The sequence below is a fragment of the Myxine glutinosa genome, chromosome 7 (genome assembly GCF_964187855.1).
Source record: "Myxine glutinosa chromosome 7, kmMyxGlut1.1, whole genome shotgun sequence".
Taxonomy (NCBI): Eukaryota; Metazoa; Chordata; class Myxini; order Myxiniformes; family Myxinidae; genus Myxine; species Myxine glutinosa.
Window position 1 is genome coordinate 139716822 of NC_136267.1, and position 19565 is coordinate 139736386.

Sequence of the window (19565 nt, forward strand, 5' to 3'; positions counted from 1 at the left end):
GCTTCAGACATTGACTCGCTGGAACTTTGTCTATAACACGCTGACATGAATGCAGTGGCCTGTCCAGTAACTTCTTGTATTGGAGTGTCCATTACACCAAGAAGTGACAGGGAGTATCCATCACCCAATACCTTCAGAGCAGTGGCCTTGCCTATCCCATAGCAACATGCTACAGTATCACACCCGGTCAATGCGTGGGCAGCGAGGATTTCAGTAACTATGGATCATGTTTCTCCACTGTTTTTCCAATGTCAATGACTGTTCTGTCCTTGATTGGGGATTCCATAGTTACACGATTTTTCATATTTGCAGTGTGGTAGTAATGCACAAGAAGTACGAAGACGTCTGTATCATCAGAGACTACAGTTATTTCACTTAGTTCATTGCTTCGGGCACACATCATTGCCTGCTGAACAATGATATTGTCCGCTTCTTCATGTGTTGTAGCTACATCCATCCTTATGGTTACCATGCCCCCATCGCTGATTTGGACTGGAGTACTTTCCTCACCAGTTATAACTAACTTATGAGTACAGGTGTGTTCACTGAAGGACTCATCATTGGTTAGAAGATTGGTAACCAGGCCTATTAGTTGCTTCTTATTTTCAGAAACTGTCAGGACTATCTTCTGAGGTGGTAGTTTGCTGTTCAATTGTAGCTGGTGGATTCGACTTGCTCCAGTAGCTCTGGCACTTCTCGTAACACTCTTTGTACTATAATCGTAATACCGATCAAATATCAGGTAGACATCCCCGATTTTCAATCTCTTTGCAATGTCATACTTCATGTTTGTTGCAAAGTCCCGAACTGTGCCATCTGCAGGCCAAGGTATTACCCAGAGTAGGGCCGAACAATCTATGATGGCGGTGGTAGTGTTACTAGATGTCCTCGTAGATACCTCAACTTTAAGCTGTGTTTTTAACGATGATTTGGATTTGGCCGATCTCATTTTTCCTGTTGACTCAAACATCGATGTTGGCACTGGGGCTAATTCATGTGAAAGTACATCCTTGATATTGACTTCGCGACCACTAGCCTGGAGTCCAATGACTCGCGAGTAAATGACATCCATGTCGTATACTTTAGTGTCTGCAACATTGACATGTTTCTTTCTTGCTACCATAGTAATCACTTTCTTGTGAATAGTTTCATGTAAGCCGTTTGGAAATTTCTGACCAAATTCACTCATTTGATCCTGTCCTATTTTCAAACCATCCTGGACATTGACAGAGGAGGTTCCATGTTGTCCCGTCACAATATTGAGGATATCATCTGGATGCTTCTCTGGATCGAGAGGATCGATACATTTCTCCAACTTTTCCCTGATCTTTTCTCTGTCCTTTCTGTCATTCTCTATTCTTGCCTTTCCTTCTTCTTTGTGTTTGTTAACACTTCGCTCACTGGGATTGTCATCAATCATGTCGTCAAGGTCGGCCTCCAAGCGACTGCAAGCATGAAGACTTAGGGCCCACACTTTCAGGGTCTCAGGCTTCTGCGTTATGCCAATGATTCCACTGGGAGCGTGACCGTACCGCATGAACGTAGTTTCAATAAACATGTCGCTCCATATGCCATTCCACAAGCCACGCTGATGTCTCATGACATGTTCCCCTTTCATGAACCGAGCTAGAACCTCTGCTGGGAGTGACTCCATGGACCGAATGTAGCACATCCCGTACCTAGCGTAATGCACATGGCCAGCAGCAAAGAAGTACGGAAGCATCTGTTGAAACGCTACAATATGCAATGGCCAATTGGCTTCTCGTTCCGCCCTAACAAACCTCATGATAATGAACACCGGTTTTATCAACATGTCCACCCACAGTTTCACAGTCTTGCTCTGTTTGGCTAGGTCTTCCAGAACCTTCATCAAATCTCTGTATGACTCTAGGGAGTGGCTGTCAAATACTGGCCGAAGTACTTCCTCAGCAAGCATACGCAAAGCCCGAATGTTTTGGGGAAACTTTTTCCCAGTCAACATTTTTGCCACACCTCCGAAGACATCACTTAGAACGTCCGATAGTCCACTATTCTCCATTAAAGTACCAATGCATCCAACGAAACTCATCAAAGAATGCATGCCTCCTAGGCGAGGAATGACGTGGAAGGAACCGATCCGGATAGGCCCATTTCACATCTAAAATGACCTTATAGAGTTGTAAGTCACATGTAAATAACACAAACTGTTGCCCAATTGCCTGTGTGAGTTGTTGTGCTTCTGTCATAGCTGTCATAATCGTATCAGGATGAGATGGTACCATGTCTATCAGAGGTAAGTATACAGCTTTGGTCTTAGGCTGTGGTGATTGTCCTTGATTGCGGGTAAGTGAAGTGTTGTATCCATTATACTCCGGGCAATCTTGGTTATCCAGCACATTTTGTATGAAAGCAAAATTCACCTCTTCAGCTCTCATTTTGGAACCAACCTGTTGTGCTAGTAATTTCAGAGACAGGACTGACTTCAAAGCTGCACTCTCTGGCATTCTTGGCTGCTTCGGTCCGTTGTACCTCTGAATGTCGATGTCATATTCAATTGGCTCTGACATTTCCTCCTTTGTGATTCGTTTGATTGTGTGTGACCTATCCCGATCAGCGTCGGTTCCCGATTCTGGCTGTGTGACCAGGACAGCTAATGAATGTGTAGAGAGCTTGCCATTTTGAGATGATATATCAGCATCAAAATTATCGGCGACTACTTGAATCAAACCTGCTGATGCATCAGATATACCAGGACAGGATAGTTCCTCTGTGGCAGCTCGGGCTGCTGATCGCTTGAAGCGCAAAAACTCATCGTAGGAACATGTCACACCAAATGAATGCATCGTTTTTATCAATATTTTTGATCGGCCCATTTTTGCACCAAGTGCAGTCTGCAATCCAGTCGGGTGGTTTTTGATAACTCCAGTCACAATAGAACCAATGACTATAGCTGGAAGAGTCCTCTCTAGTTTTGAGGACAGGTTTCCTAACAGTGTCAATAAAGTTCCACTCACTGCGTCCATTGCCTTTTCAGTGTTGATGGTAGTTTCATAATGTTTCTTATCTAGGACAATTTCCTTGATTTCGCTACCAACTTGTTTAGCTATTCTATTCAACATCATGTCAATGTCATCATCATCATCGTCATCTACAAGTTTTATGGACTTAGCTGCCATACTACGAAAGCAAACTACATTCGCTAAACCTGCTGAATGCAATACAACAAGGTCATCTCCAAAGTATTCTGATAACTTCCTTAGAAGTATTTTCCGTGACTGAATGTTGCCGCCATTCTCTGAGTACAGTTTGTATAAGTCTACCGAATTCCAAAGTTGTGATAGATCTTTCCTTATCACTTCAATAGTATATTCCAATGCGCAATCAACCTGATCATCTGTGGAGCATTTTTAAGCTGCACAATTCACATTACGCGAAGCCAGAAAGCGGGCCTTACAGTCAACATGGTACCTTGCATCGGCCGCATGCAAATCGCTTATTGTCCCTTCAACTCTGAGTTTTACTCTTTCAGCCCAATCGTCATTTCTAACAGCGCATGCATCTAAGATACATTCCTTTAGGACTTCTTTCCATCTGAACTTCCTATTTCTCGGCATTGGTATGCAGGTCTCCAGCGTGACGGGTTCTTGCCTTCTTTTTGGAGGTTACATGTGTCTCCACAAAACAAACAGTGCTCGCGAAAGTTAAAGGTACTGCTACCTGCAGCAGATGACCATCTCCTTGTCTTGGGTGGAATACTTGTTGAACTTGCATCAGAAAGTTTTCGTTTCCTGAATAGTTTAACCTGTTGGCTTGATGTGTATATAGAAACACAGCTCTTATGACAATGAACAGTTAATTGGGCATTATTGTCTAGTTTTTCCTGCAGCGAATACTGTATATCATCACCGTAAATCTTGCTATGTATAATTATATTCTGAATCCGGACAGAACCTGATTCAATAATCACTTACCGACGTTTTAATTGATTTATATGGATTCCTTGACCCCTACAACATATGACTAGACACTAAAAATATCATCCTAGGTTAAATATGAAATAAGTTATAGCCGATAATATGAAATGGCAACCATCTTGGACGCCATCTTGAATTTCTCAAAACGCTCAAGGGTGACCCAGGTTCACCCGACAGATTATGAAAGAGAACACCCTAAGCTATACAAATCAATTTTTAAAAAAACTATATACTCAATTTCCAGGTTCAACCAGGGTTCTACCAGACTAGTATGGCTTGCGGACTTCCTCTCTGGTCGTAGTCAACGTGTGGCCCTGAATGGATTTCTCTCATCTCCCCTTCCTGTTCAGGCTGGAGTTCCCCAAGGCAGTGTTCTGGGCCCAGTGCTTTTTCTGGTCTTCATCATTGATCTCTCCGACTCTCTGGAAAATCCTCTCTATCTCTTTGCTGATGACCCCACTCTCTGTCGCTCCATTCCTCATCCCTTAGATCGGCAGTCTGCAGCCTCCTCACTCTCTGCAAACCTGGACAAAATCACAGACTGGTCAAACAAGTGGAACATGTCTTTCAATCCTGACAAATCTCACACTCCTACTATGTCTCTCCAAAAAGACCGAATGGACAACCCTCCTATCTACTTTCTCAACAATCGTCTTCAAGAAGTTCTGTCACTCAAGCTTTTGGGTCTCACTATCTGTCATGATCTTTCCTGGGAAAACCACATTTCCAAGCTGGCCTCCAAAGCCAGTCGCCGACTGGGCATCCACCATCGTGCGAAGTCCTTCCTTGGCACACATGAGCTCCTCACCACATACAAGGCTTTTATCCACTGCTCAATGGAATACTGTCCTCCCCCTCTGGGCCGGTGCTCCTGCCTCACACCTAGCTTGGCTTCACGCTGTTGAAATCAAAGCTTTCAGAATCATTGGAATCTCCCGCGATGAAGCTAACTCCGAGGGCCTTTCACTCACTCACCGCAGGCAGGTTTGTGGTCTTTCTGTCTTCTAATGACCCCTCTCCGGCCTTGCTCCCCCAGCTCTCTCTGTGCCCTGTCCCCCAAATGTTCATTGAGGTCGTACAAGATCTGCCAGCAACCCTCTTATGATTAAACTGCCAAAATCTAGGCTCTCTGCTCACCTTCACTCTTTCATTCTCCTTTTCTCCCGCCTCTGGAACAAACTCCCCCAATCCCTTCAATCCCACTCCTCCCTCCAGGTCTTTAAAACAGCTGTTCACCACCATCTCTTATCTTTCCCCATCCAAAACCTTGATCTTTTCTACCCCCGCTAATTCACCCCAGATCCACTTTTTTGAAATTCCAACTTCTTTCCTGGAAGTCCTTGCAGAGTCCATATGTTTTATCCCTCTCCCACCTCCCCCCAAGCCCTCTCCCTCCCACAGATCTCTCGATGTCCCTGCTCTCAAATGTAGTGCTTGTGTCCTTCCCCCTCTCTCCCCATCTTGTCTACCGCTCCCCTTTTTATATGTTTTATGTGTCGGTTTGACTTTTTGTGTGATTGATGTTAGCTCTTTCACGAGCCTCGATGTTGTATACAAACCAAAAAAAAAAATTTATTCCAAGTTGCGTGTGGATGATATTTCCTGTTGTAATAAATAAGTTTATTTTTGTACTCAGTTATTGAAGTTTGGTCTGTGCTCTATAGTCTATATAATAGTTTAACCTCTAATTTGCTCCATTATTCGAACAACGATTTGGCTTGAACATTCCTGCAACAATGGTACCCCTCTAGGCGGCTTGCCTTGGTACCCCCCTTGAGGTGACGCTTTACCTACCAATGCCCTGTCACATGACAATGCTCTCTGCTGTACGGGGCGTACTGGGATGGGTTATTGACTTTTGGTAAATGTAATATTTCCTTGTACAAATGTATTGTTGTTCAATTTGATTTTTCTCCCTGAAGGTTTTGTATGAAGAATGGGCAACATACGGTGTATTTTACAAGTACCAGCCCTTAGATCTCATCAGGTACATTAACTGATATATTCAATTGATTTTCTGTGGAATGACAGCCATGTTTCTAAGATCTCCGGTTCAAATCCTCTGGTTCAAATCCGATCAGTATGGTAAACCAAAGTTCCACATAATGTGTTACATGCCATGCAAATGGCAAGGCCTGGGCTGCATATGCATGCCCTCGGAGTGGATGCAAGAGATTGATTATTTTATTGTAATTTGTTTAATTTATGATTTATGATTCCTTAAAGAAAATGAAACTGCGACACAACTTCTGTAATATCACAACTATATATTTTCTTCCAAAATGGTGAACCCGACAACTCTTCCATGCCCTAGATGACAAAGGGTCAACACCGAAACGTCAGCTTCTCCTTGCTCCCCACTGCAGTTAGCCAACCTCAATCAGCGTCATGTTGATTTCATCCATCGTTCTACCTGTCCGCTGACACAGATCAGCACTAGCCTTCACCAGCAGACTAGTTTTTCATTCCTTCACATGATACCAAGTTGCTGGTTGGCCGTCTTCATGCGAGCTGCAACACGAGTTGAGAACATTGACTGGTGATGATGGCATGGAGATAATGAATCCTATCACCTCATTCATCACTTATACGAGTTAAATTCCTGTATGACGAGGCACGTCTTCAAAGTCTTCTTCTTTTTACAGGATCTCAGGCTCATATTGGAGCTGCCACACACATATTGACCTGCAGACGAATACAAGAGACCCAACCCAGGACTGTTAGATGAGAAAAACACAGCCACTGAGCTTGGGGGAAGTGCCATCACTTCCCAGTGCACTTTGGGTACCAGTGATTCCACGATAATGGCGCCGCCCTCCCCAATGCACTCAGCAGGCCTTTCCGAAGGAGGGATTTCCTCCTACCCATGGATGCCAACTGATGGGGATTGTCCTCATATCCTTAAAAATTCTGAATATCAAGCAAGGAAGCAGCAAGGACCATTTTTAAAGGCTGGTATGACCCAGCCGGGGTATGAACCACCGACTTCCAAAACTCGGAGAGGACGCTCTATACCACCGAGGCTGGTGATTCAACATGATTTTCCTTATAGTTCTGGCACAGTTTCTATATCCCATACACCATGGGATATATATTAACGTCACCACCTAATGCCAACAGATGGGACACCTTTCTTCACGTCCATCCGAAGGACAGCACACTTTGTGATGTAACGCTTCACCTGCAAAACACCAATCTGATAGTTGTTAGTCATTTTGGAAATTTAACTCAGACTAGACAGTTGAAAGGTAGGTTTGCTACCTCTGCGCTATCCTTTCAAAACCAGTTGGGAGAGTTCATACTCGATGATAAAAAGGTACCATTGACTAGCAATCTCGGACATATCGATGAGCGGCAGGCAATTTTGTATTAGTTGTTCAATATCCTGCTGGAAGGAGGGGAAACTTATTGGGGCCCGCAGGGGCCCACTTCTGGGGGCCCACATGAAAGCCCACAGATTCTTGTTTCTCACAGTCTGAGAGTCCTTCAGGTGCTTTTTTGCAAACTCCAAGCGGGCTTTAATGTGTCTTTCACTGAGGAGAGGCTTCCGTCTGGCCACTCTGCCATCAATCCAAGATCGGTGGAGTGTTGCAGAGATGGTTGTCCTTCTGGAAGTTTCTCCCATCTCCACACAGGATTTCTGGAGCTCAACCAGAGTGACCATCGGGTTCTTGGTCACCTCTCTTACCAAGGCCCTTCTCCCCCGATTGCTCAGTTTGGCCGGTCGACCAGCTCCAGGAAGAGTCCTGGTTGTTCCAAACTTCTTCCATTTAAGAATTATGGAGGCCACTGTGCTCTTGGGAACCTTCAATGCAGCAGAAATTTTTTTGTAGGCTTCTAGTCAGGTTCACTATGTCAATAAATTATATTTCGTTCAAAATCATGGTAGATTAGCAAACCTATACATTTTTGGAAAGGTTATAGCATAAGGAAACTAAAAATCAATGTTTACATTTGGAGAGATACCTGTATGGCGGCCATTTTGGATTTTAAAAATGGCCACTGTAAAATACATATTTTGTTCTATTTCTGCCTCTAATTACCCTAAAAACTTTTAAAAATATACTAAACCTATATTTTCAGGGACAAGGAATCCAATGAAAGTATCAAATTAGTGCTATGGGGAATGGTAAGACACGAATCAAAGGTTTTGAATTGCAAAATACTGTCTTTATATTCGCGATAAGTTGCATAATCAAATACATGTATTTTTTTTATTTTTTTTATTTTTTTTGTATACAAGATCGAGGCTCGTGAAAGAGCGAACATTAATCACACAGAAAGACAAACAGACACACAAAACAAATAACATCGGGAGCGGTAGACAAGATGGGGAGAGAGGGGGAAGGACACAAACACAACATTTGAGAGCAGGGACCGAGAGACATGGAGACATCGAGAGAACTGTGGGAGGGAGAGGGCTTTGGGGGGAAGGCATGGGAAGGGGGGGGGGGGTGGGAGAGATATAAAACATATGGACACTGCCAAGACTTCCAGGAAAGAAGTTGGAATTTCAAACAAGGTGGATCTGGGGTGAATTAGTGGGGGTAGAAAAGATCAAGGTTTTGGATGGGGGAAGATAAGAGATGGTGGTGAACAGCTGTTTTGAAGACCTGGAGGGAGGAGTGTGATTGAAGTGAGTGTGGGAGTTTGTTCCAGAGGCGGGAGAAAAGAGGAATGAAAGAGTGAAGGTGAGCAGAGAGCCGAGATTTCGGCAGTTTAACCATCAGAGGGTGGCTGGCAGATCTTGTGCGACCTGTAGGAATATTTGGGGGACAGAGCACAGAGAGAGCTGGGGGAGCAAGGCTGGAGAGGAGTCGGTAGAAGACAGAAAGACCACCTACCTGCCTGCGGTGAGTGAGTGAAAGGCCCTCAGAGATAGCTTCATCGCGGGAGATTCCAATGATTCTGAAAGCTTTGGATTCAACAGCGTGAAGCCGAGCCAGGTGTGAGGCAGGAGCACCAGCCCATAGGGGAGAACAGTATTCCATTGAGCTGCGGATGAAAGCCTTGTATGTGGTGAGGAGCTCAGGTGTGCCTAGGAAGGACTTCGCACGACGGAGGATGCCCAGTCGGCGACTGGCTTTGGAGGCCAGCTTGGAAATGTGGTTTTCCCAAGAAAGATCATGGCAGATGGTGAGACCCAAAAGCTTGAGCGACAGAACTTCTTGGAGAGGATTGTTGAGAAAGTAGATGGGAGGGTTGTCCAGTCGATCTTTTCGGAGAGACATAGTAAGAGTGTGAGATTTGTCAGGATTGAAAGACATGTTCCACATGTTTGACCAGTCTGTGATTTTGTCCAGGTCTTCAGAGAGTGAGGAGGCTGCAGACTGCCGATCTGAGGGATGAGGAATGGAGCGGCAGAGAGTGGAGTCATCAGCAAAGAGATACAGAGGATTTTCCAGAGAGTCGGAGAGATCATTGATAAAGACCAGAAAAAGCACAGGGCCCAGCACACTGCCTTGGGGAACTCCAGCCTGAACGGGAAGGGGAGATGAGAGAAATCCATTCAGGGCCACACGTTGACTACGACCAGAGAGGAAGTCCGCAAGCCATGCATGGAGATTTCCATGGATACCATAGGAGGAGAGTTTGGTGAGCAGAGCTGGGTGCCAGACCGTATCGAAGGCACGTGATATGTCAAGGGAGACAGCTCTGATTTCCTGTTTGGCATTGAGGACCTCCATCCATTGTTGAGACAGCAGAAGCAGCATGTCCAGAGTAGAGTGACCTGGTCTGAAACCAAATTGATGATCAGGGATCAAGCCATTGGAGAAGAGGAAAGATTTCATATCCGAAGCAATGATGGATTCCATGACTTTGCTGATAATTGGGAGCAGGCTGATTGGTCTGTAGTTGCAAGGATCTGTTTTTGCACCTTTTTTGTGTAAAGCGGTAATGTTTGCTGATTTCCAGGATGCTGGCAGATGACCTTGAGCAAAAGATAGGGTGAAAAGAACAGAGAGAGGGTGAGATAGAGCGGCAGAGCAGGATTTTAGGACCCGTGGGCTGATGCCATCCGGTCCAGTTGCAGAATCAGAGTCGAGGTTTGACAAAAACTCCTCCACCTTGTCAGGAGAGAAGGTCACAGAGTCCAGGAGCAGTTTGGTTCGACTGGGAAAGGTGGGAACAGAGAGAGATGGGTTTGGGACTAAGGATTTTGAGGCAAACACAGAGTTGAGGCATTCGGCTTTGTCACGTGCGATGTCAACTGTGTGGCCATTTGAGGTAAGGGAGGGGATGGAGGGGGAACAAACACCAGAAACGGATTTGACCAGACGCCACCAGGATTTGGAGGAAGGAGACAGGTTTGAGAGTTCATTCTTGAGTGAGGAGAGATAGTGCTTCCTGGCACTCCTGAGGGTAGACACACACTTGTTCCGAGCTTGGTGGAAGGAACTGAGATTTCCTTCAGTTGGATTAGCCTTCCAAGAGGCAAAGGCAAGTTGTTTCAGGGCAACTGCCTCACCACAAGATTCAGTGTACCATGGACGGGAGGAAGGGTAAGACAACTGAAGGCGAGATGGGATAAATCTGTGCATGAGAGAGATCAGTTTGCTTTGGAAGAATTCCCAGGAAGAATTGATGTCAGAGGCAGTGGAGATGGGAGACCAATCCAGACGATTGATGGCTACTTGAAGACCGTCCCAGTCGGCCTGAGTGAAATGCCAGACTCGTCGACGCTGAGGAGGCTCTCTGAGAATGGCCAGAGAGATGTCCACTTTGACAAGCACATGATCAGAAGAACCGATTGGAGCAGAAGAAGAGCAGCAGACATTAGCAGGGAAGTTTGTCATAACCAAGTCTAGAAGAGAAGATACTCCATTGGCTGAGATCCGGGTCGGGAAATTGACAGATTGTGTCAATCCCAGTGAGTCACAGAAGTCCTTTGCTGAGGTGCCATGACTGGTGAGAGAGGAACCCACACCCAACCAGGTGGCATGATGACAATTGAAGTCACCACATATGAGGAAGAGAGAGTTGGGATGAGTGGATAGAAGTTGGTCCATGTTGTCAGACAGTGAAATGTAGATGGAGTCATCACTGTTTGGGGGACGGTACAGAACACATATGAACAAAAGGTGGGAGCGGAGAGGAAGCCGTAGCCAGAGGTACTCCTGGGGGTGAGGAGGAGAGAGGGCAGTGCAAGGAGAGTGAGGAAGAGAGTTTTTGATAAAGATAGCCACCCCACCACCAGGCCGAGGCTCAGGTCTATCATACCGGAGGAGGGAGTAACCAGGAAGAGATATTAAGGAATCAGAGACATCTTGAAGGAGGAAAGTCTCTGTTAAGCAGATCAAGTCTGGATTGTCAGAAGCAACCTGTATGGAGAGATCAGTCAGGTTTGAGCGAATGCCCCGGATGTTTGAGGTCCATACCGTTAATGAAGAGAGAGGGGGAGCATCGGGTACAGGACAGGGGAGGGGAGGAGTAGGGTAAGATGAAGGATGAGAGGGGGAGGTAGGGAGAGCAGTTGTTAGTGTGTCAGCGACTGCAGAAGAGTTCCAAGAAAGGGAAGGATGAGGAGGATGAAAGGTTTGAAGGTGAAGGGATGAGGCACAGTGAGGGGTTGTTTGAGGGGGGGCAGAGGAAAGAAGAAGGTTGGGGGGGGGGGTGGAGGTATGAGATAGAAGGGAGACGAAGTGGGGAGGAGGCAGCTTTGAGGAGGAGGGGGGAGGAGGGAGAATTGGAGAGGAATGGTATGGGGGGAGATTTGAATGGGAGGGGTTGGGGGGGAGTTTTGAAGGGGAGGAGTGAGGGGGGAGTTTAGGAGGAGAAGGGCAAGGGGGGAGTTCAGGAGTGGAAGGGCAAGGGGGGAGTTCAGGAGTGTAGGTGCAAGGGGGGGGATTTGGAGGGGAGGGGCAAGAGGGGAGTTTAGAAAGTGGATGATTAATGAAAGACGAACATTGAAAACAAATTGGGTTTGTTGTGATTTTCAAGTTAGCAATCCGGTTCAGAATGAGGGAGGAGGGATGGAATGAATGTGAATTTAGACCATGTAGTGAGGGAGACGTATAAGATATTGAATTTCTTTTTTTTGAGGTGGAATGAGTTGGAGAGGAAATTGAGAAAAGCCTTTTAAATAGGAAGAAAAACAGCGTGTTGTAAAATACCACTGAGTAAAACACTGAAGGGGAAAGGTTATACATATTTAAATAATATTTAAACAGAACCGTGAACAATCTTATGTGCACAAAAATACCAACGGGGGGAGAGCCGAGAGGGACCACCACGAGTCACGTGAAGGGCAAACGGTGGATCTATCATTTTGTACGTGAAGGGCAAAAGGGCAAACGTGAAGGGCAAACGGTGGATCTATCATCTATCATGTTATCATTTTGTACAGGCAGATAATAACATCAAAATGTGTCACAATAATTCATATCACCAAACATACACAGGCAGTCAGCAAAATCATATATACACATGCAGTCAGTATAACTTCACATCTACACAGGCAGTCAATGACAAAATATACACAGGCAGTCAATGGCATCAAACATACACGATTACAGAATATGCCATTTAGAGTTCGTCATCACTGTCCTGTGTGTCGTATCCGACAATATAGTCCGCATCGTTTTCACAGTCCGTTCCACACAAGCAAAGGTCGGTCAAATTGATTGGCAAATCGAATTGGTCGAATGGTCGATCGAATCGAATTCGATGAATCGAATCGAATCGAATCGATCGAATTGGTCGAATGGTCGTCGATCGAAGCGATTGGTCGAATGGTCGAATGGTCGAATTGGTCGAATGGAATTGGTCGATTGGTCGAATTGGTCGAATTGGTCGAATCGAATTGGTCGGAATTGGCAAATGCAAACATTGATTTTCAGATTTTCCATGTAATAACGTTTCCAAAAATGTATAGGTTTGCTAATCTACCATGATTTTGAACGAAAAAACATAGTGAACCTGACTATTTCCCAGATCTGTGCCTCGACACAATCCTGTCTCTGAGCTCTGCAGGCAGTTCCTTCGACCTCATGGCTTGGTTTTTGCTCTGATGTCCATTGTCAGCTGTGAGACCTTATATAGACAGGTGTGTGCCTTTCCAAATCATGTCCAATCAATTGAATTTACCACGGGTGGACTCCAATCAAGGTGTAGAAACCTGTCAAAGATGATCAAGAGAAATGGGAGACACCTGAGCTAAATTTGAAGTGTAATAGCAAAGGGTCTGAATACTTATGTAAATGTGATATTTCAGTTTTTTCTTTTTAATAAGTTTGCAAAACTTTCTAAAATCCTGTTTTCTCTTTGTCATTATGGGGTATTGAGTGTAGATTGATGAGGTAAAAAATGAATTTAAACGATTTCAGCATAAGGCTGCAACATAACAAAATGTGAAAAAAGTGAAGGGGTCTGAATACTTTCTGAATGCACTGTGTATGCAAGCGTTTATTGAGGTTTTCAAATAGGCTGTGAGCCAGACCCCCCAAATTTGACCGATCGGTACCATACAGATGGAGTCAGGCTCATTGTGATTTTTAGCAAGATATATGTCCCTAGATATGAAAAAAAAGTGATAGCAGTGTATAACTCTCGGCCATCTCTGTGTTATCACCCGAAATATTATTATACGCCTGCTTCGCTTCGCCAAAAAATGTGATATTTGCTAAAATTGGAATAAATATGTTTTTAAGGACCACAGAGTGCCGAGATCGAGATCGAGATCGTATTTGTTCGAGAGATCATGATAAACCTAGAGTGTGGAGCAAGTTTGCATGCATTGTGAAATATAATGTAGCTGATGTTACAAACCTACTTTAGGATACTAGCTAATACCAAAAATTACACTGAGATACCAAAAGTAGTAGACGAATAAACCTAAAATGTTCAAAAGCTATGTTTCGTTCCAAAATATCAAAATTAGGGGGTATGGTTGAACATATTTTGAACTTTGCCAAAATATGTGCCCCAAACAACCACCATATTACAAAGTAATGATATATTCCAATGCAGTGGTTCCTTGCGAAGATTTTGAGGGGTCAAATGTTACTCTGGGAGTTTTCATTTTTGAAATATTGACAAAAATGTACAATGTGAATTCTGAACTCGAAGCGATTTCGACCACTTTTTCACTAAATTTAACATATTTTTTGTCATTATATCAAAAATTTGATAAATAACCCCCACAAATGTTCTATATTTCTATTACTATATTAGTTGGCATCCAGTATGAAAATTATTGGCACTCTGTGGTCCTTACAAACATATTTATTCCAATTTTAGCAAATATCACATTTTTTGGCGAAGCGAAGCAGGCGTATAATAATATTTCGGGTGATAACACAGAGATGGCCGAGAGTTATACACTGCTATCACTTTTTTTTCATATCTAGGGACATATATCTTGCTAAAAATCACAATGAGCCTTACTCCATCTGTATGGTACCGACCAACCCCCTTGGCTCATAGCCTAAAATTGTTTATAAAGCGATCAGGGTTAATCAAATTTCCTGTAAAAGTGTGAGTATTAAATTGAAAAGAGACAAAGTGTGAGGTTGTTAATTGTATGAAAAATAAATAATTACAAAATACATCACTAATATTGTCATGTCAGATGGTCTCTGCTAATGTGGACAGACTGAGCTGGGTACAAGACCCCCACGAATGACGAAAATGGTGATTTATATTTGCTACAATGTTTTCAATCACCAATACTGCGTTTCCCCAAAGATCACCCGAATGAAGCCGAACCTGACAGTGATCACGCGGGAAGCAGGAAAACAGAAAAACACCTCTTATAATTAGAAGGGGCTTTATTTACAAAGTATTTTGGGAAAAGGGTAGACAAGATGCTTGATAAACGTTACAGAACTGGAGGTCGACAGACACAACTAGGGAACACACAATCTTATGTACAATGGAAATTAACCCGCCAATGATGCCCCAATACCGGATTCACACAATGAAGAACAGGCGAGGACTTATACAGGCATGAGCTAGTTGTGGCTGCAGGATGATGTGGCACAAGGCTGGATTGACTCGAGCCTGCTGTGGCACAAGGCAAAGTGCGGCACGGGGCATGAAGAATGGCAACTAAGAGAGATCACAATGAGGCCAGGAGTTGGAATGATGGCTAAGCAAAGGGAAGTTTATCTTCTCTTCCAAATCCAAGGACCAACCCCAACCATCGTACGCAGTGTGGCCACGGCCGTAATAAATTCTGGAACCCCCTTTATGGATGACGAGTCCCATCATTGGTCGCCTGCTGCTTGTGGGGGGTGCTGCATCTTCCGGGCCGCCACGCCCCATGAGAAAAAAAGTGTTCCCCCCTCACCCAGGGCTCCACCGCTCACTTCATTGCCATGGCTTTCAGTCGAATCGGCATACAGTTCATGATGCTTCCACTGCAAGCATGTAGCATGCTTTCCATAAGCCTTTATACCCAAGCTCTCCACCTGGCCTCACCTGAAACGGGAGGTTTTACAGGATACAATCTTACTCTATATACTGTACAGTTTACACTCACCACCTCCTCAGCACACATTTTGCAAGAAGACTTATTTCTGACAAATATCCTTTACAAGGGGCATCTGATCTGCATGATCACACGGTCCTTGCTAAAACCTTAATATCATGTGCTCTTCCACGTAACAATCCCTTTCACGTAGCAATATGTGATGTTATCCTAACATTCAGGAAATGCTTGTTCTCATTGACCAGAAAATACTTTGGAGAGAAGATAGGTTTGTACTTCGCCTGGTTAGGAACGTACACAGAACTTCTCATCCCAGCATCCATCGTCGGCATAATAGTGTTCCTGTATGGCTGTGCCACTGTCCATGAAAACATCCCAAGGTCAGTGTTTAGCCTCTCAATGTTTGGTGTAGCATCACTGGAACAGGCCGATTAGCTTTTATTCCTCTGTACTGGTTGTAATGATGGAATTGAACTGAAATGTTAACTAATGCAATGGCTCGAGAGATTTATAATGAACTTGCGTTGCATTTTCTGTAAGCCATGATGTGATGTAGAAGTTACCCTGACGTAAGCTTACACTTTCGGAACTGTGCTTCCCATGTCCATAACAAAGTCACTTGGCTTGAAAAAAGGACTTCTGACCCGTATGATGTGTACACGTGCATATGCTTTGCAAAGGCGGATATCAAACCAGAATATCTCCCCCATCCAAAACCTTGATCTTTTCTACCCCCGTTAATTCACCCCAGATCTACTTTTCTGAAATACCGACTTCTTTCCTGGAAGTCCTAGCAGTGCCCATGTGTTTTTTACCTCTCCCACCTACCCCCTCCCTCCCCCTTCCCATGCCCACTCCCCCCAAGCCCTCCTACAGATCTCCTGATGGCCCTGCTCTCCATCTTGTTCTCCCGCTTCCTTTATCTTATGTTTTCCACTCCCTTTATCTTATGTTTTATGTGTCAGTTTGTCTTTTTGTGATCAATGTTAGCTCTTACACGAGCCTCGATCTTGTATACAAAAAATATATATATATTGTCACACACAATCTAGGCCTTTTTTTGTAAAGTCTCTTTGATTCACATGCTAACCCCATTTTCCAATCTTTCATGCTATTTTAACAGCAATGAGTTCTGTGATCATGTCAAAGACTTCGTCATGTGCCCATTGTGTGACAAAACCTGTGGTTACTGGAACCTCAGCAGTACGTGCAGTACGGCCAGGGCAAGCCACCTATTTGACAATCCAGCAACCGTCTTCTTTTCCGTTTTCATGGCTCTTTGGGGTAAGGCAGTCGTATATATATATATAATCACACTTGGAGATTCTCCATCAGAGATCAAGTTGACACCTTGCATTTACTATTTCTGTTTGTCGTAATATCCTTGCAGTAGCATTGGTGAAGGCTGCTTTCTTAGCACTTAGGTACTAAAACTACCACCTTAAAAACACCTGATGTTAACAAAACAATAAAACATGTTAACAATTGTCGTTGTTGTTGAATTCCAGCTACAACTTTTTTGGAACGTTGGAAGAGGCAGCAAATGCGTCTGACTTACTTATGGGACCTTATGGGTGTGGATGAAGAAGAGGTAAGCTTGACTGAGGGCAGCCACAACGCTAAGTTAACACATTATAGATGATTTTGAATGCATTTGAAGCCTTTATACCTGCGTGGTTCAGTTTAGGGTTCGAGTCAACTTTTCAACATGAACTGTACATTACTGTAAATATAAGATCAGTGCATTCTGCAGCTTGGTTTACGACCACATTTTCCATATTATGATGTGGGCTGACTTGTCGAGGAAGAAAACAACATCTGCATCAATCGATTTCGCTACAATCTCGACCTGCCCACCAGATGTCACCAGACACCTGTTATGACAAAATGTTTGTGTGTGTGTGTGTGTGTGTGTGTGTGTGTGTGTGTGTGTGTGTGTGTGTGTGTGTGTGTGTGTCATTTAACCTTACTGGCCATGTAATTTTTATATTTGCAAGAAAGGCTAATTTTTAACCTGTCTCCGCCATTATATCACCATTCATTCCTCTCACCCCTTCTCTTAATATCTTAAGCTCAATAATGAGTTTTTATCTAGTATTATTATTATTATTATTTATTTTTTTGTATACTAGATCGAGGCTCGTGAAAGAGCTAACATAAATCACAAAAAAAAAAACACACACACAAAGCATACAATAAAGGGAGTGGGAGACAATATGGGGAGAGCGGGGGAAGCACACAAGTACAACATTTGAGAGCAGGGACATCGGAAGATCTGTGGGAGGGAGAGGGCTTGGCAGGGAGGAGGGATGGGAAGGCGGGGGGGGGGGGGGGGCGGGAAAGGTATAAAACACATGGACACTGCTAGAACTTCCAGGAAAGAAAGAAGTCGGGATTTAAAAAAAAAAGTGGAAATGTCTTTTTGATGGTATCATGGACAAGACAATGTATTAGTACATACTCAACTTTCTCCAAGGTCCTTTCGGTCTATCTTGAAGACAGATGGCTAAACCTAATTACTCTGCAAGCTAGTTATGCCAAAAGCTAAATAATTTTAGCCCCTAAGTCAAATGCTTACTTAACTTGTTGTTGATTCATATGCAGCCTGTAGCTGCTGGTTGCAACATTTTGTGGAAGCGCAGCTGTGCCACTGATGTTAGGCAACACCCATGGTCGTTTGATGTACAACAATGCAATTGCCTTGGGCCAATGTCAACATTCCAAAGCAAGTCAAGCACTCAGCAAGGTAATGCAGTCAAAATGCACGTTCATAGTTACAACCATTATTACCAACCTGTTCAAAACTCGAGACCAACGAACAAGCCAGAGGAGCACCACAATGGAATGTTATAATCCACATGAATGAAATTCCTACTTCTGGTACGAAGAAAAAGAGATACAGCTTCTAACCAGAGAAATCTGGTTCAACCAGAGAAATTTTCACATCAGCTGATCAGGCCTGACGGTTGACCGATGATTCGGGCAGTACTTGGTAATGTGTTGAGGGTGCCAGCAACAACTCACCTCCTCTTCGTGAAAGCCATCGTAGGATCTTGGCATCAACATCCACCAGCTAATGCTACCAGTACCAGATGGGACACTCGGCTCAATGTCCATCGAAGGACGCACACTTTATGATGTAACGCTCTGCGTATGAACCACTAGTCTGACAGTTTAAACCCAGGTCAAGAATCAAACCCAGACTAGAAAGCGCAAAGGCAAGTGTGCTACCTGTGCACAATCCTATCAAGGCATGGATACGCATATAAATCGGTACATTAGCGACAAAAATGTTAGGAGATTCAAAATGCCAAAGACAGTTTTTAAACAAAGATGGATCCACAATGAACATTATTCCAAATTAGTTACAAAATGCACGTTTTGTAGTCCATTATAATACGGGGCCACATCCTCAAGATGCAGAGAATAGTTTATGAGGAAATTAGTGTTCACAAACCTTCGCCCCTGTCACCAGTCAGCTGGTACTCATTTTGTTGACCGCAGAGGGACGACAGGCTGAGTCAACTCACCTGGTGTTATTTCAACGGCATGACAGGACATGAACTCAAGACCTTAAGATCTTCAGCCAGCCACCTTAACCGTTAAGCCAACACCTGGCTTTTGCCTACCTAATACATCCCATCCTATTTATGTTTAAAGGAGTGCTGGAATAAAACCTCGAGTATGTGAATCCAAACTTCATTTTATCAAATTATACTTACAGTGCCTTCAGAAAGTATACGCACCCCTTGAATTTTTCATATTTTGTTGTGCTACAGCCTGAATTTAAAATGGATTAAATTGGGAATTTTTGTCACTGATCCCCACATAATACTCCATAATGTCAAAGTGGAATTTTATTTTTAGAATTTTTTTTACAAAATAATTAAAAATGAAAAACAGATATAGTATATCTAATTTGCACAAGTATTCAATGCCCTGAGTCAATACTTCGTAGGAGTGCCTTTGCAGTGATTACAGCAACGAATCTTCTTGGGTATGTCTGCACCAGCTTTGCACATATGGATTTGGGGAGATTCCCCATTTTTCTATACAGCTTTGCTCAAGCTTTGCCAAGTTGGATGGGGAGTGTCAGTTAACAGCAATCTTCAAGTCTTTCCACAGATTCTTAATGAGATTCAAGTCTGGACTTTGGCTGGGCCACTGAAAGAATTTCACTT

The 19565-nt window shown here is 43.8% G+C and overlaps 1 protein-coding gene across 1 annotated transcript in view; it reads left to right on the top strand.

Moving 5' to 3' along the window:
• LOC137430878 (anoctamin-1-like) overlaps positions 1-19565 on the top strand; it is a 210907-nt gene that overhangs the window by 112163 nt on the left and 79179 nt on the right. Inside the window, exons 12-15 of the mRNA XM_078782360.1 lie at positions 5876-5940; positions 15630-15764; positions 16508-16668; positions 16893-16975. Coding sequence (XP_078638486.1) covers positions 5876-5940; positions 15630-15764; positions 16508-16668; positions 16893-16975 — 444 coding nt within the window. The remainder of the gene's footprint in view (positions 1-5875; positions 5941-15629; positions 15765-16507; positions 16669-16892; positions 16976-19565) is intronic.